The sequence below is a fragment of the Artibeus jamaicensis genome, unplaced genomic scaffold (assembly GCF_021234435.1).
Source record: "Artibeus jamaicensis isolate MK-2021 breed Jamaican fruit bat unplaced genomic scaffold, CSHL_Jam_final contig_589, whole genome shotgun sequence".
Taxonomy (NCBI): domain Eukaryota; kingdom Metazoa; phylum Chordata; class Mammalia; order Chiroptera; family Phyllostomidae; genus Artibeus; species Artibeus jamaicensis.
In genome coordinates this window covers 480,510-503,421 of record NW_026521896.1, presented here as the reverse complement: position 1 = coordinate 503,421, position 22,912 = coordinate 480,510, and the positions used below count along the sequence as shown (strand labels likewise).

Below are 22,912 nucleotides of genomic sequence, written 5' to 3'. Positions count from 1 at the left end.
AGCTTTCTGAAAGACTTAAAAAAAGAAATCAGGATATATGAAGGTTGGCTTTGGTGTGGAGTGGCAGGATCATTAGCAGGATCATCTTCAGCTTAATTCTTTCAGCACCAGCTTACACCATGCTATATGTATTTCAATTTACTAACATTGTACAAATGGTTTGGTGTTGTATGCAGAGATGAAGTTAGGTCCTTAACAGGATGCGCATATTTCTAATAATCAGGGTGAGAATCAGCAGTAAAAGCAAGGTATGTTGTAGCAACCTGTCCTGAGGAAAATGGAAGCCCCTGGTTCTGATACTGTGTGTGTACAGGCCTTTAGTTTAGGGTTAGTCTCACTGGAAAGCTGGAGGCTCCTTGAGATTTTTACTGCTTTTTCCCCTAGTTACTTTTTGACATTTCCCAGTCAACTCTGATTTTCAGAACTTACTTCAAATGTAAAGTTATCCTTTAAAATGCATTTTCAAATCACTGCTTTCTTCTCTCATGACCCTTTGACAAGAAATGTTATTTTACTGTCTGAATATTTTATTACTTAGTAAAGATGTCAAAGACTTAGATTTTATTAATCTTCTTCCAAAATATGTTGTTGGTTATATTTGATGAATTTGACTAGTATGCTGAAGGTTGAAGTTTTGTCATTGTTCTTAAAGATTATTAGGGTAGCAACCAAAGATAGTGGGGTACACCTTTATCTTGGAGGGGGGTGCTTCTTACTGGGACCAGCCCACAACACTGCTGCTTTACACTCTGCTAATGAGAAAATGTGGTTAACAAATAATGAGATCCTGCTGTGTGTAGAAGTTGTTCAAAGTATTTCCTGAAATTCAGTGGTACATATTTTTGTATATGAAAGTAAAAGGAGAGTATATTTAAAGTTAATATAAAATATACTTAAGCAAATTAGAAAGAAGTAATTATTAATAACCAGTACTTTGAAGCTTAAGCTGATTTTTTCTCTTTTTTTAGAAAGACAACAAAGTTGCTGCGTAGTCTACAAACAAGTCTTTGAAAATAGGTGAATTTCTAGTTCTTCATGGTCCTGAGAATTGGTTTCAGTCTTTACCAAGAATGAAGAAGTGAATTCGCTGTATATTTGTCACCAGCACTGGGTTTTTTTGTTTGTTTCTTTGTTTTTCTGCTTAATTTCAAAGATATAATAACAGTTATATTGGGCAAGGGGGGGCAGCTCATCTTTAAAAATGAGCATTAAATATATTTGAAATAGCAGAATGTTAAGTAATTTCTTATGTATAGTTAAACTAAAGCAGTACTTGGACTTATAAAGTATTTTTTCATCATTGAAAGGATTTTTCTTATCATTAAATTGTATTTGGCAATTATTGCAACTTGCCTGCAGATAGGGCCGTGATACTGTGTTTTGAGCCACAGAAGGGTGTGTGTGTGTGTGTGTGTGTCTGTGTGTCTTTTTCCCTTCCTTTTTTTTTTTTTTTTTTTTTTTTTTTTTCGGAAACCCTGTAACATCCTTTCTGAGGTAGCTTATTTCGTCAATTAATTAGGTTGCTGGGTGGTAGAGAATTTTGTCAGTCAATGTACACACAGTAAATACTGTTTCTTAGGCAAAGGTAACTTTTTTATATAGTTGTAAAATTCCATTATATTCCATTGCCAAAGAAACATTTAAGAACTTTGTATAGCTGTATAAAAAGCAACTAATTTTTTAAAGAATAAACATTTTAAAGTCAGCAAACATACTGTGTCCTTGCAGAAGTTGATGTTCCGAGGAGCAGAGTTATGGATGGGTCTTTTATTCATAGTTTTCCAGGCTTAAGATTTTTTATTTTCATTTTTAATGTTTGGAACACAAAGATTTGATACATTCTTTCTTTACATTAAATAAATTACTCATGCACATTGGAAGAACTTAATTTTATAGTGAATGGCACATCACAGGATTTGTCCAAATAATAGATATTTTCAGTACATCAATGTGAATAATCATAAATAAGTATGTACTTAGCTGTATTTTCAAATAAGTAACTCCCCTTCCTTTTTAAGACAATAAAACTAGGCATCACTTAACCTGTTCTTCTGATAATGCCTGGAATTTTGTTGTGATAAGTTGACTCATTCCATTATTCAAGAGGACTCAAAGTGTTAGAAATTACTTTGGCAACCCATGAGATACAATACTGGTGTTAGGCCTATAATCTACAAATGACTCAGAATAGAGTTCATTGCTAATACAAATTACTAATAAATCTTTTATGATATTTTAAGCTATAATGGGGGAAAATCTGGCCACTTTTGTGTTTTAAGGATGCCATGGAATGAAGGGATCTAAAGATTTAGATATTTTTATCTATTTTTATTTTATTTCTCCTTAAACTATTAAGTAGTGATGAAGATATGAGAAATGGCACTGTAGAAGAATTGGAATACTTAAAAATTATTGATATTTTTAATTTTATATCTTTCGTATAGCTGTACAAGAAAATGTTTTGTAATTTGGTTTCATTATTAATCTTTAGTACTTGACAGCCATAATTTAGATAATATTGCTTAATAGTGTTTGCTTGCGTGTTAACAAAACCTTCTGGAGGACCCACAAATCATGACATTGAACACATTTCTGAGTCTTTCTGAACATCAAAGCAACTGCTATGGCAATACCTGTAGACTGTTTCAGATGTCCTTGGCCGATTTCAAGAAGAAGAACAGTAAATACCAGTTTTACATGCTCTAAAAGTATGAATTCACACATTTTTCAAGTCCTCTGGGTCGCTGACTTAGGCACTTGGTGCCCCAATAATAACTGACAGCATGGACATACCTGCCATGCACGTTACAATATTAGAGCAAGGTTCTTAATCTGAGACAGAATGAAACTTTTCAATTAAAAATGTTTGTCAAAGTTCTTTCTCTTTGAACAGTAATATTCTCTTACATAGAAAGATAATGAAAAGGCATCTTTAAAGTGTCAGAGCAGAATTATGGTTGTGTTTATATTCTCTAACTAAATTAACTTCTCTTATTCTAAGATTTATTTATTGCTGTAGGAATTTAGGTAAAGGCAGAAGCCCAAGCCCCCTTTTCTCCCTCCAAAGTGGAGACCACACCTAAGTTCAAATCTGACAGGAGGAGTTAGCCAGCCAAGTGGAAAACCTCAGGATGGAATTTCCCCTCTGGGCAGGAAGGTGCAAAAGAGAGAGGAATGAATGGGCTGGCTCCTCCTAAAATCACCTATTGGACAGACCCTTTCTCCCTCCAAAAGTGGAACTTAATGTGAAGTGTAGGAGATAGGGATGTTAATCCAGCTCACTGACTCTCTATTGGGCTGAACTGACAATCCTGGGAGTTTGAGGAATATGAGGGAAGTGGTTTTGGTTGTCCCAATGACTAGGAAATACTGTTGTCATAAAAAGTCAAGGTCAGTCATGGTAAGTGTCCTACACTATGCTGGATAGCACCACATTATCATCCAGCCCAAAGTGCAGCCATGATCTGTTCACTCAGAGAAATACTAGCCAAATTCAGAAGACAGTTAGTGGGGAATTCACTCTGCCCCCTGCCCCAACTTTACATAGAACATGAAAAGACGGGTATAACAGAACCTTACTTCAGTAGCAGTGTCAACATTTTGGAAACCAATTATCACAACAGTTACCACTCCATCCAGTTTTCTCTTAACTGCTTCACAAATCTCTTACAAGAATCATCTGAGAAACGTTTTTAAAGTACAAATTTCCATGCTGTAGCTGGAGAGTCTGATTAGTAGAGCCTGGAAATCAGATAACCATATTTTTTCAGACCATAAGACACATCTAGATTTTAGGGGAGAAAAGTAGGGAAAAAATTTTTTGAAGCAAGAAAATGTGGTAAAATATTTAATAACATAAATAACAATATTTCACCAATGTAAATGTAAACAACTCAACAGCAGCATTAACAACCATTATTCCTTTCAAATTGGGGGTGGGGGGAGTGTGTCTTACGGTCTGAAAAATACGTAAGTCCCACAGGTAGTTCTGGTCAGCCAGGTATAGAAACACAGGAACAGGTTTTTGTGGGATGTTTTTTTTTTTAACTTTAAGTGATTGACCCTATTACAGATGTCCCCATTTTCCCCATCATGCTCATCTCCACCCAGCCCCCACTTCCCTCTGCCATCATCACCACATTGTCAGCATCTATGGGTTGTACATGTATTTTCTTTGGCTAATCCTGTCGCCTTTCATCTCGTCCACCCTGCTCCTTCCCCTCTGACAGCTGTCGGTCTGTTCCATGTACCCATGCCTGTTTCCATCCAGCTTCGCAGTTACTTTTATTCATTAGATTTCACATACAAGTGAGATCATATGGTATTTGTAGAAAGACAGTTTTAAAACATTACAGTTGGCTCATTTAATCTAGTCCTGTCACTTAAGAGCGTTGTTGAAGTTTTCTCATGATCAATAGAATTATTTTTTCATTTCCCCATCCTTACAAATCCAGTATATTCAGGATGTGACTTGGGCGTGAAAAATACTACATGCGGGGGGTGGTGGTGGGACCTATTTGCAGGACAGAATTTGGGGCAAACAGAGATTGAGACTTAAGTTTTCTCCAGGGTTTGGCTTCTTTGAGTACTGAGATTGAGTATTTTGTTCCTAGTTCACAGGAAGTGGGCGTGTGCAGTGTCTGTCTCAGATTTACATGTTGTCCCTGGGTTATCTGCCTGAAAACCTTTTCCTTCAGTAAGCCCCTGCATTAATAGTTCAGATCTAATATCTGGATTCAGTGTTGCAGAATATTCCTGGCCTATTAATTTAGAGACTGTAAGATGGTTTAAACTGACAACGGAGAGAGTGTCACAGTATAATCAAGATGAATAATCTCTTAAAAGAGCTCAGATGTCTCCAGTTTGCTTAGTTTACCTGCTTTGACTGTGTTTTTAAAAGATGACAAGTATTAGTACAGTTGGACTCAAACTTACTAAAGTACAGTAGCAGCATTTATCCCTGATTCTGAGGATGCTAAATAGGGATTTGCTCAGAGAGGCTGCCTTAGCTTCTCTTAAGATGGAGACACAGGGACAACAACTTAAAAGAGGTATCTCCTGGGTAGGAATTGATCAAGTGAGGGAAGTAAGGGAGAATGTAGCTTTGAGCAGCAGAGGCTTACAGAGACAGGTAGCCAACCAAAGTGCCCTAGGAAACTAGACATGGAGGTCGCAGTCACTGCTTTTGAGGTAATTCCAGCCTTTTGAGGAAGAGTGCTGCAAACATACTGTGTTTCCTAGAGCCAGTATTAGTGAAAGCAAGATTCTGGTTTTGGGACACTTATAAGTCTGGCTTAAAGATTAAAGAGCACATGGTGAGACTCTGAATGTCCTGTGGTTTCTGTTTTCAGTGGGGGTGTAGAGCTGTGAGCCAGTGGTATGGATGTCCTTTAAATTCCAGCTGTCCTCATATTTAATGAATTTGGCTGACTAGTAAAACCGCTCTTAGATTTAGCTCATAAACATCAAAATAGACCTCAATCTGATTCCAGTTCGTAATGAATGTTGGTTTTAAGATGCAGTGATGTCCAGTGTTGTGACACTGGACACTGCTTTGTTTATAAAGAAACAGAGCAGTTCAGTGAGACCAAAGCACATTTCAGTTCAAAAATGAGGCTTTCTTAGAGTGATTCGTGCTTTAGGTGTCCAGAGACAGCTGAGAGCAGCCAGCAAGGAGCTCGTGGCCCAGAAAGTCTTGCCTTTGCCTCCAGACTTGAAGAGCAGTTTGGGAATACAAGGGAGAAAGCAAAAAATGCCAAACCTGAGAAGCAGGCAAGATTGTAGTGATTGTAAATGGTTTACAGTTATCCTAGTACAGAGGGCATTAAATATGTTTACTAGATGTCTGGAGTGTGCTTGTATAATCCTGGTACTCACCTAATCCTGATAATCCTTGGGTGTTAGCTGCATATGGGATTGTTGAGAATGTAAATCCCAGAGTTGCACTTCAGGATTTTGCTTGGGCTGGAATTGTTCTGTAAAAAAAAATTTTATTTTTTTATGGTTGAGTGATGGTTAATCCCTTTCTATAGTATATAATTGCATTTTTTGTCCCAAAGTGGGTGTGGAGTTTTACATGTTGTAGTTCATAAAATGCAATTAGGTGTAGTTTTGTTTTCGTAAAAGTAAGACACTGTAGCCCCGGCCAGGTGGCTCAGTTGGTTGGAGCCCTCCTTATACTAAAACATTGCATATTTTGTATAGACGAGGCATCCGATCAATGTTTCTCTCTCCCTTACACTCTCTCAAAAATCAATTTAAAAACAATATCCTTGGGGGAGGATTTTAAAAAGAAAAAGTTTATACACTGTAAAAAGAATATGGGAAGTATGGAAGATTTTTTTTTTAATAGGTAAAGGAAAAGAAGGGAAAAAATCACCCAGAGCTAACCATTGTTAACACTATTTGAGTGTATATTCTGCCCAGCATTGTTCTGTACAGTCATGTGCTTTTCAACAAAAATGGATCTATGGTAAATGTATCATCGCGAAGTATGTACTTGCTTTTTTTTTTAACATATATTGAGTATCACTGTTTTGAAATATATGCATATAGGAAAGTACACATACTATAGTTAACCACCATAATAAGCACCCAGATTAGGAGTCAGAGTATCAACAATACTCCCATTCCATAAGCCATCCCAACATACATGCACAGGGAGCTTCCAGTAGCCCCCTGCATCCTCAAGGATAACTACTATTCTGACTTCTTATAGCACAGGTTGTTTTTTGTTCTTTATATAAATGGAATTATATAATACATACTTTTGTTGTGCTTTAGCTTCTTTGCTCAACATTGTGTTTTGAGGAGTTGACCATATTGTTGCATTTGGCTGTGGACTATTCATTTTCATTGCAGTGTAACATTCCGTTGTGTTAAGACCACAGTTTATCCATTCTGGTGATATCACATTTGGGTAATTTCTATCTTTTGGCTGTTAAAATAATACTGGCAATCTTTTCTTCCATGAGAGAATCCAAAGCTAAAGTGAGTGAGAGGAACATTGGTTTATACTTGAGGACTTAGAGTATAGTGAAAGGTTGTGCCCAGGCTACAGTGCCACTCCACACCAGCGTGCTCAGCAGGTAATTTGTTACCACAGAGTACAAAACAACCCTGATGTACTATCAAGGGATACATAGATAGATGTGTGTATTAGAGCAGATTCGGGGTTAATCCTCTATATGCCTACCTTTGACCCCTAAGATTACTGCTCCCACCAACCACCTTTCCTAGTAGTAATGCTGGAGTATTTCTTGACCTACAAACCTTTGTTCAGAATGTGGGCCTGATCTCCTTGCTTCCTTTTCTCTCCGGGTAAAAACCTCTGTTGCTCTGTTGAGACTTTGGTGATCCTCTCTCCTAATGTGATTATCTAATTACCTGATTACTACCCATCATCCTGAAAAACCCGATATCTGCCAGTCTCTTCCTCTACATTGCTATCCTTCTAAGTGATTTTAACTTCTGCATGGTTTACCCATGATAACCATACTCATGACTGATTTCTTATAGCAAAAAGATACAAAGCCCCTGGCTGGCATAGCTCAGTGGATTGAGCGCGGGCCTGTGAACCAGAGTATCGAGGTTCGATTCCCAGTCAGGGCACATGCCTGGGTTGCAGGCCAGTTCCCAGCAGGGGACGCATGAGAGGCAACCATACATTGATATTTCTCTCCTTCCCTTCCCCTCTCTCGAAAAATAAATAAATAAAAAATAAATAAAATATTTTTAAAAAAAGATACAAAGCAAAGTTAGCAAAGGGAAAGATGAATGGACAAAGTCTGGGGGAAGTTAGGCTCAGACTTTCAGGGGTCTTTGAAAGGAGTCACACAGGATATGCAAACAGTTTGGGCTCAGTGAGCCACTCTTAGTAGTTTGGGGAACGGTGGAAAACCTGAAATCCAAGTTTCTAGATGTCAGCCAAGGGCCAAATTTGAATGCAAGCCTTATAAAGCATAGTGTTCGAGCCTGCTATGTTAACTCTTCTGGACCCACCCTGGTTCTCTCGTTCCTTGTCCTGTGACTTCTTGCCTTTCATCCACTTCCACCCAAAACTGCATATATACCTGGACTTTGTCCATCAGCTTCAACTATATCACCTCTGATTCGTGGATTTAGACACCCCATACTTTGATCTTCCAAATGGCTTGCTCAAGGAAAAAAAAAAAAAACATTTAAAAAACAGAGCTTTCTCTTAGGATTCATTAGTTCCCTTTTTTTTTTTTTTTTTTTGTATATGAACATTTTTCATTAGTTCCCTTCTTTTGCTTTCCCCATGACTATATCCAGCCAGCCTAGACTACATGATCCTTCATCTATCATGTAAATACTCTTAAACTCCCTTGTACCTCTTTTGAGCTTCTTGTGCTCCTGCCAAGAGAGACTTCAACTCAGAAAGCATCTGCCCATCCACATTGTTACTATTCACCCAGAAGGCTGAGTCCTATGGAAGAGAATCACAAATGAGTAAATTAATACCACTGTAAATGTGATTACTACTCTTTACCTGCCCCTCAACATTGCCCACAAAACTTAGTACTTTTTTGTAATCACTTTTCTGCAGTCAGCAAATAGGTTTGCCATCTATTTTAAAGAGAACTAGAAGACTAAATGGAAACTGCATCATGCACTTACCATACTCTAATCAACCTGATCTGCAATCCAGCCTTTTCCTGATAGCCCAGTAAAAACAGAGAAAAAAACACTTAGCAAAAAATGGCTTGTGTTCTTGCTCCCTAATTCCCAGACTTAAAATACTGACATTTCTTTTTCTGCCTATATCTTCAACTTCCTTCTTGATAATGGATCCTTTCTATTCACATTTAATTTTTGTATACTATATAGTATACTAATGTGTTGATATATAATTGTAATGTGTCATATTTAGTGATTACACTGAATTTGAATCCTATTTGCTCCTACTTAGCTCTTTATCAAGATGCCTGATTTCCTTTTCACTTCTTAATGCTCTTGATCTGCTTCTTTTGATAAGGTCACCAGTGATGTCCAGTGAGCCTTCCAGTATTCTCTTGTTTGCTTTTTAGAAGCATTCCATACAGTTGACCTCTTCCTTAAAATACTCGTCTTCCTGGTTGCTATGTTTATCGGGTTTTCCTCTTCCCCGCTAGCTGCTCTTCCTCAGTTTGTTTACCTGATTTCTTCCACCTCCCCATCTTGAACTAATTGTGTTCCTCAGAATTCTACATTAGCTTTTTTTCTCCTTTTTTAGCTGTTACATTCTCTGGCATCAACCTCTATGGTCTTAACTATATGAAGTTATTTTCAGAGTCACATGTGTAGCACAGTTCTCTTTTCTGAATCTAGATCTGACTCTTTTTTTTTTTTTTTTTAATCCTCATCTGAGGATTGAACCTGCTATCTTTTGGTGCATGGAATGATGCTCCAACCAACTGAGCCACCCGGCCAGAGCTAGATCTGACTTTCTGATAATCTGTATTTGAAAGCCTCTGAAATGTAATGTTTCCCAAACTGAAGTTATCTCTCTACTTTCCTTTCAGTGTTCTTGATCCCAGTGTTTAGCAACTAACCTGAGTATGCCAGAAATATGGAAATCATTTTTGACACAGTTTATTTCAGTTTTGCACCAGCCTCACACCTGTTACCAAATTTCATCAATTCTACTCCCTAAATATATCTAATACCTATTTTTTAAAAATATTTTATTTATTTATTTATTTATTTATTTATTTATTTATTTTTAGAGAGCAGGGAAGGGAAGGAGAAAGAGTAGGAGAGAAACATCAATGTGTGGCCGCCTCTCATGTGTCCACTACTGGGGACCTGGCCGGCAACCCAGGCATGCGCCCTGACTGGGAATCAAACCTTCAACCCTTTGCTTCACAGGTCCATGCTCAATCTGCTGAGCTACACCAGCCAGGGCTCTAATACCTATTTTTATTAAAATTTTTAAAAATTAATTTTATAGGTATGTGTGCATGTATGTGTTTTAATTTAAATCCCTTGGAAAGGTGGTTTATTTTGTTTTAATCCTTACCAAAGGATTTCTTTTTTAAATTTATTTCAGAGGGGAAGGGAGAGAGAGAAAAACAACAGTGTGAGAGAAACATCGATCACAGGGCATCAAAACTGCAACCTAGGTATGTGCCCTGACCAGGTAGGGATTAATTCCACAACCTTTTGGTGTACAGGACAGTGCTCTAACTGAGCCACCCAGCCAGGGCCCTCAAAAAGGTTTATAAGGAAAGGCAGCAGTCATGGTAACAGTCTCACTCCTTCCTACCTCTACTATTCTGTTTTTAGTTTTGCTGATTTACTGTGAGAAAAGGGAAACAATTTATTCAACAAATATTTGAGTCTTTACTGTGGAAGAGGTAGAGTTCCAATTACAGGGTAAGCAACAGTGATTTTTAAAAAAAAAAACAGCCCTTACTAGAGCTTGTATTTTGGAGATAAAATAAATGAGTAAAATATGTATTATGTTAAGATGATTGGAGAAAAAGCCAGGAAGTGGGGGATAGAGGTGGGTTTGCTGCTTTCAATTTAAAATAGTTAGGATATACTCTGGTTTCTCTTCAGGAAGTATAAATCTTTCACCTTTTAAAATAGGTTAGGGAAGCTGAGATTCAAGAAATGACTCAAAAAGGTGATTGGACATTCAAGCAAAAGAAATTATATTGCAAAGATCCTGAAGCAGGAGTAAACCTAGTATGGCTGGAGAGAGGGAAGCAGGAGAGGTTGGTAGAACGTGGGGTTAGAGAGGGAACAGTGGGGACAACTGTAATGAGTCATTTATTCTGAGGTGGAAGCAATTTTAGGGTTTTGAACAGAGGAGTGACAGTATAGCTTAATTTAAAAAGAATTTGTGGCTGCCGTATTGAGAATAAGCTACATAGTGCAAGAAGCAGGAGGCCAGTGCAGTAATCCAGTGTGGTTCTCTGCTCACTTGCAGTTGGAACATGGCCTCAGACTCCCAATACTAAATCTGCTGCAGGGGCCCTGGTGGTGGAATCTTGTGGTATGGGGACCAGGGTAGTATCCTTAGCAGATGGTTCTTCTGGCAAGGATTTTAATGTATGTATTCACACCGTTCAAAAATAATAGGTTACGGTCAAAAGTCTTCCTCTTCTCGTTGTCCTTTAGACTTACAGTTAACCTCTCCATGTAGAGTGAGGTTGTTTCCAATTTTTGCTAGTACAAACAGTGCCATAATGAAGAACCTTCATGAATCATTTCATAAAAGGTGAATGGATCTGTAAAATAAATCCAATAACTGGAAATTCTGGATTGTAAGAGAATTTGTAGCTTTGTAATTCTAATAAATTTTCCTCTGTCCCTCTTAGTAGATACTATAGCAGTTTACACTTTAACCAGTTTTTGAGGATGTCTCTTACCCCATATTCAGTAGCATATTACCACACTTCAGAAAACTTTCTCAGTTCCCCATGCATTTCACTTTGGGTGAAATTGAACTTTTTTTTTTTTTTTTTTTTTCATAAGTTTAAGTACTTCTTTTTCTGTGAATGACATACAAATATTGTTTGATTTTTTTTTTCCCTTGGATAGTCTTGGTTCATCTTTTTCTTATTTATAGGAACTCTTTTTTTCAGTAGGGAAAAACTTTGTTTTTTGGGGTCTGTTCTAAAGATTTATTTATTTATATATATATATATATATATATATATATATATAGAGAGAGAGAGAGAGAGAGAGAGAGAGAGAGAGAGAGAGAGAGAAGGGAAAGGAGGGAGAGAAACATCAATGTGTGGTTGCCATTCATGCGCCCCCTCCTGAAGACCTGGCCTGCAACCCAGGCATGTGCCCTGACTCAGAATTGAACCACCAACCCTTTGGTTTGCAGGCCATACTCAATCCACTGAGCCACACCATTTAGACCAAAGAATTTTTTTAATTGAATAATACCTATACATAATTCCTGCAAATGAAACAAAATAGTATACATTCAGTTGACTTCTTTTTTTAAAGGCAAATACTGTTGTAGGAAGTGTTCCTCTCCAAATTGTGTGTGTACCACACCCATGTGTGTGAGAGAGAGATACCCATATCCCCCTTTTTACTAATAAATCAGTAGGAAGAGCCTGTATAAACTGTTCTTTATTTTGGTTTTTTCACCTGTTTGTCAACTACAGGCTTCCTGATGTGAAGATACACTGTTTTAACACCTCACACACTCAGATTTGCACATCATTGCTCTGTATTTTATTAAATATACTTACCATAATACTTGGTTATAGTTAGTACATATAACTTATTACCTAAGTAAACATAATTATAAATGATCCAGGTAGCATGAACTCTGCTTATATTTCCTTTCTTACAAATTGTTAGCCTTCCTATTATTAAAAATTGCCTTATATACACATGTTGGTCGACTTTAAAAGCTGAAAAGCAACAAACAGTATTCTGCTCTGACTTTATAAGAATCTTCAGCACAGCCAACTGGTATGCCTTCCCTATAGTTCTAATTATAAGTACTTTACCTTTTAAAAATATATTACCGTGATCAGCCCTGGCTGGTGTGGCTCAGTGGATTGAGTGCCAGCCTGCAAACCAATGGGTCACTGGTTAGATTCCCAGGCACATGCCTAGGTTATGGGCCAGGTCTGCAGTAGGGGACGTATGAGAGGCAACCATATATTGGTATTTCTCTCCCTCTCCCCTTCCCCTCTCTTTAAAAATAAAAAATCTTTTAAAAATAAAAATATATGTTACTATGATCAAGATTAAATGGATTGTCTTAGATTCAAAATCATCTAGATTTTAATTTCCTTCATGATTGGACTTTCTCCAACTTTTAAATTGTTTTTTTTTCTTTTGCACATTTAATAAATGCACCAAACTATGTGACCCATAATATGAAGAGTAACTGTGAACTTGTCACTTAACCCCAAAGCTAGAGTGTTTCCAACAACCTGCATCTATGTATTTACCTATCCTGTTTCTGCTTCACGAAAAAGGAAACCACTCTCCTGAATTTTGTATGTATTATTATCTTGATTTTTTTTAAAGATTTTATTTATTTATCTTTAGGGGGGAAAGGGGGAGGAGAGAGGGAGAGACACATCAATGTATGGTTGCCTTTTGTGCGTCCCCTGCTGGGAACTGGCCCACAGGGAACCGGCCCACAGGGAACCAGCCTGCAACCCAGGCATGTGCCCTGACTGGGAATCGAACCTCCATCGTGTGGTTCGCAGGCCCTCGCTCAATCCACTGAGCTACACCAGCCAGGGCTTGATTTTGTTTTTATTTACAAGATTTTTCTCTAGAATTTCCAATTGGCTCCTACACATATTTTCTTACTCTCATGCTCCCCTTCACATGAGTGTGTTTCCTTCCTCCCATCCTTTCCTCCTGTCATCTTTGTCTCACCTCTATATCTTTTCTTCATATTCTCTATTACTTGGAATCTGTTTCCTTCTTGAGCTCACCAGTTTTACGATCTAGACAATTTTTTCTTGGACTATTATTTTCTCTACATTTTTGTTCGTGTTTTCCTGCAATTTCTGAATTGTCTTTCTTTTTGCTTATATTTGTTTTTTTTTTAATCATATAATAAAGATTTCCCTAACCTTCAACCATACTATTTATTTAGTCTGTGAAGGCTCCTTTATTCCCTCAAGATGGTTGTCCTATAACCTTCCACCATCCTGCTAAAATCCAAACATACCACTTTTGAGATCGTCTGCAAAGTCAGTATCCTGGGATTTCTCTTCGTTGCTCTTGTAAGTTAGAGTCACATTTGCCTTGATGCTCGTTCTATTCCCTTTTTATAGTCCTTCCTTAGGAAGCTTTCTAAGAAAGTATCTATAGAGGGACAAATAGTACGATTTCTGACACATCATCATCTCCCTTTTACTTAACCCTTTAAAAATATAAAAAACAGCCCTGGCTGGCATAGCTTGGTGGATTGAGTGAGGGCCTGTGAAGCAAAGGATTGCGGTTCGATTCCCAGTCAGGGCACATGTCTGGGTTGTAGGCCAGTTCCCAGGAGGGGACATATGAGAGGCAACCATACATTGATATTTCTCTCTCTATCTCCTTCCCTTCCCCTCTAAAGATAAATAAATAAAAACCTTTAAAATATATAAAAAAACATTCTTAGCTCAATTGCCGATCCTTCGTCTAACATGCAGTGGTGCTGAATTCGATGCCAGTCTAATTCTTTTTTTTTTTTAAAGATTATTTCTCTCAGAACTGTCTTTTGTGTTAAAATTTTTTATAATGATTTCCTCTATGGGTCGTTTTTGTTTTAACCCAGTGTTATGCTGGATAGTTCAGAGACCCTTTGATTTAAAGATTTGTGTATTTCCTTTAGTTCGTTTTATTATTTCTTAGATAATTTATTTGATACCATCTACCATGTTCTTTTACTCAAATATAAGAGCTGTGGGATCCATCCGTTCTGTCTTAAGTCTTTTCTCATTTTCTTTCCTTATCCTTTGTTAATCTTGGTCTCCTTTCTGTAGGAGGCAGAAGAGTTAGTTGCCATTTTATAGAAACTATATATGGCCAAGATTTGTCATCTGGCAGGGTTTGCTTCGAGGTAGTGATCTTTATCCTTGAGATCTCTGAACATCAGAGGGCTTTGTTTAAAGGTGCCAGTATTTTCAGATCCCATTGATACCTGCCGAGAAGTCTTCCTTTTACTCGTTTGTGTTTCCCAGGAGTTTGTGGCCTAATTACAGTTCCTTCTAATTGCAGCAATAAGAAACAGGATTGTTCACTGCTTGTGCAGGCAGACCTTAGATTAGTATTCCTGTTTTCAAGCCTCCTTTTCATTCTGGCCCTCTGTCATATCTGCTGCCTCAAATCTGAAGCACTTCAAAGTTCCAGGCAAGTGGCTTCTGCACACTCGTACTCCGAGACCGGTCCAGGTGGCAGCTCCCTCTGCTTTGCCCTGGATCTCCATTCTGCCACCTCCTCTCATCAGTCTAGAAATTTGTTGGAAAATACTTCACAGATTCCTCTCTGCCCAATTCTATTTGTATTATAAATATAATTTTACTCATTTATTGACATTTTAATGTGGCCTTTAAAAAAAAAAGGTAAAACATTTGTAGTCATTTACCATCTTAAAGCAGCAATCTGTTTGCTTCTAGTGTGAAGCATCTTCAACTCTTGCCTGTACTGCTACCTCTCCATTGGTCACCTTCCATCTGTCCTGCACTCCATATCATTTTCTATGCAGTACCAGAATGAACCTTTGGGAACACAAATCTGACTGTCAAATTGTATCACATGTTTTAGAGAAGACATCTAATATGGAGACTTCAAGAGATGGTGTCCTATTGGAAGTTGTATCACTGCGACTGTGGTCTGATACAGATGTGAACATGGTGTCAAACAAGACCTGTACTCACAAGAGCCAGCCCCTGAACAGGGCCTCTTCTCTCTGTAAGACCTCAGCCCTGGTCTAGGCTTCTGAGTCAAAGATCTAAAAATACGTCACAGGGCTGTGAAAGCAGCAGGCAGCTGCACAACTCTGATGCCGTGGCTAGCTGCTGTTCAGCCACAGTGAGTACACAATGTCCGGCACTGCCACTGCCCAGCACATCCTGGAGATCTGGCTCAGCTTCTGACTAGGCCTCAGAGCTGCCCATAATCTGGTGCTGGGCTTATCTCTAGGTATAAATGATCAGAACCCCAGACCTATTCTCTGTCTAAAGAGCATCTTGACAAAGCAAGAAGTGCCAGGCTAACTGACTCTTAGTGTAACTTCTCCCTGGATATATCTCTGTGTCAGATACCTCTCTGAGTCTTGATTCCATACCATCAATGGATTTCCTCTGTACCTTTCCTTCATCCTAGGTCATGATTTCTCTTAAGTATACCTAGTGTCTGAGCCAGCTTTTCTCTTCCTACTTGGGCTGCTACTTGGTCTAAATCTGGAAATCTGAGAGTCTTCAGACTTCTGCTGAACTGAGATGGGAGCTGTCAGACATGCTCATTTTTGCATTATGCCAACTTGAATTTATCTTCTCACTTAAGGAGTCAAGGAAGTATAGAACCAGTTAGAGTGCAAGTAATGTCTGCCACAGCCAGCTACTGGAAAAGGATAGCCAGATGCCCTGGCAACGACAAGCCCACAGAGACTTGGTGGAAAGCCTGACAGTATGCCAACAATTGCTGGCATGAGCCCCAGGGTGCCTCTTGGAGTAGGCTGACATCTTTTCACATTTGATTGCCCCACTGCCACCAACATCAAATGAAGAAACTGGCTGTGCACAGTCTTCAGCCTTTCAAAACCAAAGGAGAGTAAGAAAACTCAGCAAGTTAGGAATGGGTGGAAATTTCTCTAATCTAGTAAAGGATATTACCCCCCAAATGTACAGCCAATGTTATATATAATGGTGAAATACTGAACTCTTTCCTCTTGAGACTGATGTCAAATCTACAAACTACTACAATTAATAAATGGACTGTCAACATACACAAAAATCACTTGTTTCTGTACAAGCAAAAAGTAATTGGAAAATGAAAAGTTGAAATATTACCATTTATTTTATTCTTTTTTTTTTAATTTTATTTTTTATTTCTTTAGAGGGGAAGGGAAGGAGAGAGGGAGAGAAAGATCAGTGTTTGGTTGCCTTTCTTGCATCCCCTGCTGGGAACTGGCCTGCTGCAACCCAGACATGTGCCCTGTCTGGGAATCGAACCGCGATCTTGTAGTTCGCAGGCCCGCACTCAATCCACTGAGCTACACCAGCCAGGGCCCATTTATTTTATTCTGAATAAAATACCTAGCAATCTAATGAAAGATATGGAAGATATCTACTCTGAAAACTACAAAACATTTCTCAGAGAAAGCATATCTTCAGGACCTTGGACTAGATAAACAACACAAAAAGGGATAACCATGAGTGACAAAAGAAAGCATTGATAAATGACTTCATTAAGTTTAAAAATTTGTTTATCAAAAGACATCAAGAGCATCAAGAGCTTCTCAGTGTGGCACAGTGGGTTAGGCAATGTCCCACAAACTGAAAGGTTGCTGGTTTGATTCCCAGTGAGAGCACATGCCTGGGTTGTGGGCCAAGTGCCAGGTTGGAGGCCTGCAAGAGGCAACCTGTTGATGTTTTTCTCACATCAGTGTTTCCCTTTCTCCTTCACTTCCCCTCTCTTAAATAAATATATTTTTTAAAGACATCAAGAGCCCTGCCTGGTGTGGCTCAGTGGATTGAGCGCGGGCCTGTGAACCAGAATATTGTGGTTCAATTCCCAGTCAGGGCACATGCCTGGGTTGCAGGCCAATTCCCGGCAGGGGACGCATGAGAGGCAACCACACATTGATGTTTCTCTCCCTCTCTCCTTCCCTTCCCCTCTCAAAAAATAAAGAAAATTTTTTTAAAAATTTTCATCAACCTGGCTGGTGTAGCTCAGTGCATTGAGCGCGGGCCTGCGAACCAGACAATCGCGGTTCGATTCCCAGTCAGGGCACATGCCAGGGCTGCAGGCAGGTTCCCTGCAGGCCGGTTCCCTGCAGGCCAGTTCCCAGCAGGGGATGCACGAAAGGCAACCATACATTGATGTTTCTCTCCTTCTCTCCTTCCCATCCCCTCTAAAGATAAATAAATAAAATATTAAAAAATAATAATAATAAAAGGCCAGGCAATTCTGCATTTCTTGTTAGAAAGCATATAGGCAAAATATTGAAAATAAAAAAGGGCAAATAAAGTTAGGAAGTGTCAAAAAAAAAAGTTAAATGACATAATCAATAAAATATATTTAAAAAAAATTTCATCAAGACATCAAGAGAACAAAAATGTGAGCTACAGCCTGTAAGAAGATATTTGCATTATGTAATATCAGCCACCAGAGAACTCATAACTCAGAATATATAAAAAACTATAAATTAGTTTTTTTAAAAAAGGACCAACAATTCAATTTTTTATTCTTTTAATATTTTATTTTTAGAGAGGAAGGGAGGAAGAAAGAGGGAGAGAAACATCAATGTGTGGTTTCCTTTCACTCGCCCCCCTACTACAGACCTGGCCTACACCCCAGGCATGTGCCCTGACTGGGAATCAAACCAGCTACTCTTTGGTTCACAAGCTGGCACTCAATCTATTGAGCCACATCATAAACGAAAATATTCAAGTATCTCAAACATAAGAAAGGTTCTTGACACTTTGTCATAAAGAAATGCAAATTAAAAGCACAAAGAGGTACCATTCAAAGAGGTATCATTCTAACCCTATGAAAGTGACAAACTTCAAAAGACTATGATATCAAGTGTTGGTGAGGAAGTGGGACTGAGGCTTATATCAACTTGTTCCACTTATTCACACATTCATTGGTTGATTCTTGTATGTGCCCTGAAGGGGAACAGAACCTACCACCTTGGTGTCTGAGGATGATGCTCTAAACAACTGAGCTGTCCGGCCAGAGCAAAACTGGGACTGACTTTAATGGTAGGAGTGTAAATAAGTACAGTTACTTTGGGAAATGAATGGGAAGTATCTACTAAAGCTAAAAAATTTATGGCCCAGCAGTTTTCCTGTTGGGTATATCCCTGATAGAAGTGATTGGCTTATGTCCACCAAAAGACTTGCACAAGAATGTTCGTAATATAATAGCCAAAATCTGGAAAATATTTGAATGCCCAACAACAGTAGAATGAATAAATATTGACATATTTATCAATGGAATACCAGTTAGGGGAGGGAGGAGACTTGTACTACACAACATGAGTGAATCTCAGACATCATTATGACCAGGAAGAAGCCAGACACACAAGAACTACATACTGTATGGTTCCATTTACATGAAACTCAAAACTGGCAAAACTAACCTATGGTGATAGAGATGAGCTAAGAATCATCTTCAGGGGAGGAGGGCCTGCTAAAGTATTTTCTGTCTTGATTGGGGTGGTGGGTATATTATGTATGTATACATAAGTGAAAATTTGAAGTGTGTATGTAAGATTTGTGCTTTATTTAAATTAAATGTCCATAAAAGATACATGGAGGGGGGGGCCTTGATTCTCTTCATTGCTCTGCCCCTGCGATACCACGCACAGACCCCTGAGTGCCTTGCTAACTCCCTCTGCTTTGCATCAACCTCTTCAGTGATTTTCTCTTACAAAAAGAGTTTCATGCTTCCCAGCTTTCCTTGTAAGATCTATTCCCTGGGGAACTCCCCTAGCCTTCCCACACGGCCTAAAATGAGCCAAATCCCTTCTTGCTTCAGGGTCTTTACATGGGCAGTTTCACCTGTGGGCAGTTTGTCCTCCCCAACACATAACTGCTTCTCATTCTACAAATGGCAATTTAATCATTCCTTTCTGAGGGATGCCTTCCAGGACCTTCCAGAGTGTTTTAAGTTCTTGCAAGCATCTAGTACTCTTTTTCTTCACTCAACACGTTCTAATTGGACTTGCACATTTATGTTACAATTATCTGCATCTTTTTGTTTGTTTAAATCTGTCTTTCGCCACCAAGTTAGTTTAAGAGTCACTTTTGTCTTATTCGCCACTTTATCGCCAGGACCTGGCACAGTGTCTGGTCCATAGTAGGTGCTCAGGAAATCACTTAGTGAATGCTTGCTATCTGCTATAGTCAACACCAGGTGCTGGAGATACAGTTGAGTATGGGATGGTTATTATTCAAGTTCACAGTGTAGAAGGGGCAGAACCTTTTTGTGAGAGAACTAGTATCACTAGGGAAGTATAATATTAGAGTTGGAAATTTTGGAGAAGGCTTCCTGGAGGAGGAGTCTCATGAGGTTGTATTTTTAAACAACTCAAAGAGCCCCCCCCCCCGCCAACCTACAGAAAACAGACTAATGGTTGTCAGAGGGGAAGGGGGTTGGGGACCGAGTGAGTGAAAAAGGTGAAGGGGTTGAGAGGTACAGATTGGTAGTTACAAAATAATCATGAGGATGTAAAGCACAGCATAGGAAATATAGTCAATAATATTGTAATCACTATATTGGGTATGGTACCAGGTAGGTACTGGAAATAGTGGGGAGACCACTTTATAAAATAAATGATTAGCCATTGTGCTGTGCACCTGAAACTAATAGAAAATAATATTAAATATGAATTGTAATTGAAAAAAGTGTAATGTAAAAAATAAAAAAGCCCTCCAACTAGAGGCCTGTTCTGGGAGGAGCCAAAACTGTGACAGCTTCTGGACTTGATTCTCTTGTTACCTGCCTGTGCCTGTGCCCGTGCAGACACACAAACAGCCTGACTTGCCAATTGTATGAGATCATAGGATTTTTAAGAAGTAATCTCACTTCTTACTGATCAATAGGCTTTATGTGAGGTGATGTTTTACGTTCAGGGTTTCTCCATATATTTTTAAGGCCACCTGGCTCCCTTTCAGTAAACCCAGTCTCCTTGGTGATTCTTGGGATGGCTGGTAGGAGGCTCAGAGAGAAGGCAAGTCAAAGGTGGCTTTTAGTTTTATCGGCCTCCTCTTGTATCCTCACTGTTAGAACTGGACAGTGTTCCACACATTTGTTGCACTATATAGTGATGCACTTTATTTTGGACTTTAACAGCAATGTTTCATGGTAGTGAAACCACTGTAGGTTAAGATCCAAATTTGAGTTTATAAACTCAGCCTTTCCTCAAATATTTCTAGTAACTTGGCTTTAAAATGTCATTAAGTTCTGCCCAGCTTTGCCCCTACGTGGAAGGCGTGAGTATGTGACAGCTCTGTGGGTTAAGGTTAAGGTTAGACACAACATTGTGGGGCAGTAAGAAGGCTACATAGAGAGCTGGGTCCTGAGCCCAGCTTTCTTTGTGGAGTGAGTGGGGAAAGAAGCCCCTTTCATCATGCACCACTCACACACACACTGCTCTCTGACCTAGCTGGAACACCGGGTTCCCCAGATTCCCCATCGGAGGCAGCCATCTGTTTGATGAAGGGGGAGTCTGTTGGTGTGGTCCCGCCATCCAATACCTACCTCAAACGTGTTGAGTAACACGGATCTCTTTGGAGGGAGTCCATGGTCTGTGACCAGTCCCCCAGGTTGTATGTCACCCAACCAGTGCCATCAGAAACTCAACTCTTGGTATCTGTTCCTGCCTGCTAGCAATTGAAGACCCAGGTGGGATGCTAAGTAGACTATAACTAGGGGCAAGCACATGTAAAGGTCTCTGATTTGGAGCTGTACAGCAACTTGATAAGTTGGGTTGGAGGACTCTGGCACTCTGTGTTGAAGAAATGAAGACCCAGCCCCTGAAGCCCTCCTTCCCACTGTACCCAGAGGGAGCAGTCGGGCAGCAGGGTGACAGTCCATAAGTTACTCCTAGACATCAGGACTGCAGCCAAGGACAGCCATTTTAGAGGTCACGGTGGTTTTGAGTTTTTTTGTTTGTTTGTTTGTTTGTTTGTTTTTGTTAGGGCTAATAAATCTCTTGTTTCCATGACAAGGTGTTGGAGTCATGACATTTTGATAACCAAAGGGAGAGTTGACCCACAGTCAGAAAAGAGAACAGAAGTCTAGTTTTTTCAACCAGATGACTTCAAGAAGGTTTCTCATGCCCCTTTTTTTTATACTAAGTATTTATTTGTATGCTGCTGCCAGTGTATATAAAATAATCATCCTTGTGAAATAGAAATTCATGAAAATTCAGAGAGGTAGATGTTAAGGACTGACAAAAGCAGAAGTTTGTATAGTGTGGCACGTGTTACAGGCATAAGCTTTTTGTACAGGCTTCAAATTTAGCTCTCTTCAAATATTCACTGGTTCATGAAAAGTGGTTTAGAACACCTTTAAAGATTCATTTCACTACAAAAAGGAACAGACTTTCTGGGGTCTGAAGGGGTTGGTACTTGAAGATACTCCAGTCAGCAAGGGGTCATGTTGAGCATTCTGCAGACAGAACTGTTTCAAATCTGCAGCTGCCTGGGAAACCTTCACGCGGTTGAGCCCAGCCTCCAGCCAGAGCTGTTGAACCACCTTCTTCATAGCGATGACACTGGAGGAACCAGACATGGTGCACACAAGCTGGGCCGATTTGTCGGTAGTCCGCTGGGCTAGACGGCGGGGGAGCGAGACCAGGGGCGGGGCTCGGAACTTTGTCTCTATCTCATGCCCCTTAATCTTGGCCCCCGGAGGGTTTGCAAATCTGAGGGATTGCTCATAAATTTAATTGCTCAGAACTCAACAAGTGTTCCAGTCTGAACTCTTTACAAGGCCACACAGAAAGGTACTCTGCAAGCTATCCTTTCACAATTCTTGGGAGGCACATTTTGCTGTGCCTCCTAAGACTACAGCATAGACACTGAGCTAGGGTGGTGCCCATGGCCACGTCCACATATTCAAATCTGAGGAAAGCAGGGTTTGGCTCTGTTGGCTGTGAAATGAACTGGAACTGCCCAGGTGTTCAGGGTATCATAACGTCAAGGTCACAGGCCCCAGCACCAGAACCTTGTCTGGTTTCTTCCCCAGCACACCTTTCTTTCCTTTTCTGGTTGTATCCCCTTGTACTTCTGATAGTCTAGGGGTCCTGGAAAATAATCCTTCTCTACTGTGTAGACCTTCCTAGCAGATAAATGGTGGGCATAGCCTCCAGGGTGGTCCCTAGTCCATTTGGCAGCTCCTCATGCATCCAGATACCTCTGCTTCATCTAGCTCTGGAGAGCCCTCAGGGAATCCCCCCAACAGTTTCTCCTGCCTGTATCTCGTGTTCCCTAAGGTGGTACCAGGCATCTTGTACTGGTTCCAGTGGAAGGGGCCTGAAGGTCCTGTAGTCCAGCCCACCCATCAGGGGTCTCCCAGGCCCTCGCCAACCCCAAACTCTCAGAATGATCAAAGGCAAATCTTGGAAGTAGGGTGAGACAGAAGCCAATGGCTCTGCCTGGCTAGGCCATCTTGGCCACAGCACAGCCATTTCCAGCCAAGAGAGGGTGGAGTGGAGAAAGGATAACAGGATGCTCAAATGGTTACATTC

At 39.7% G+C, this 22,912-nt stretch overlaps 2 protein-coding genes across 5 annotated transcripts in view; one reads left to right on the top strand and one right to left on the bottom strand.

Moving 5' to 3' along the window:
• Positions 1–1,710, top strand: part of LSM14A (LSM14A mRNA processing body assembly factor) — a 61,414-nt gene extending 59,704 nt beyond the window's left edge. For all 4 annotated transcript variants that reach the window (XM_037137071.2, XM_037137070.2, XM_037137069.2 and 1 more), the window contains one exon: positions 969–1,710. In XM_037137071.2, coding sequence (XP_036992966.1) covers positions 969–992 — 24 coding nt within the window. In that variant the 3' untranslated portion in view covers positions 993–1,710. The remainder of the gene's footprint in view (positions 1–968) is intronic.
• A 19,893-nt stretch (positions 1,711–21,603) lies between these two features.
• LOC119043168 (guanine nucleotide-binding protein G(I)/G(S)/G(O) subunit gamma-5-like) lies at positions 21,604–21,996 on the bottom strand. Its single transcript, XM_053670553.1, has one exon. The coding sequence runs from the start codon at positions 21,952–21,954 to the stop codon at positions 21,748–21,750; it is 207 nt and encodes a 68-aa protein (XP_053526528.1). The 5' UTR covers positions 21,955–21,996; the 3' UTR covers positions 21,604–21,747.
• Between the last annotated feature and the right edge of the window lie 916 nt (positions 21,997–22,912).

What these genes read in the sequence shown, in the direction of transcription:
- LOC119043168 (XM_053670553.1), bottom strand. Translation starts at nt 21,954, where the DNA reads ATGTCTGGTTCCTCCAGTGTCATCGCTATGAAGAAGGTGGTTCAACAG.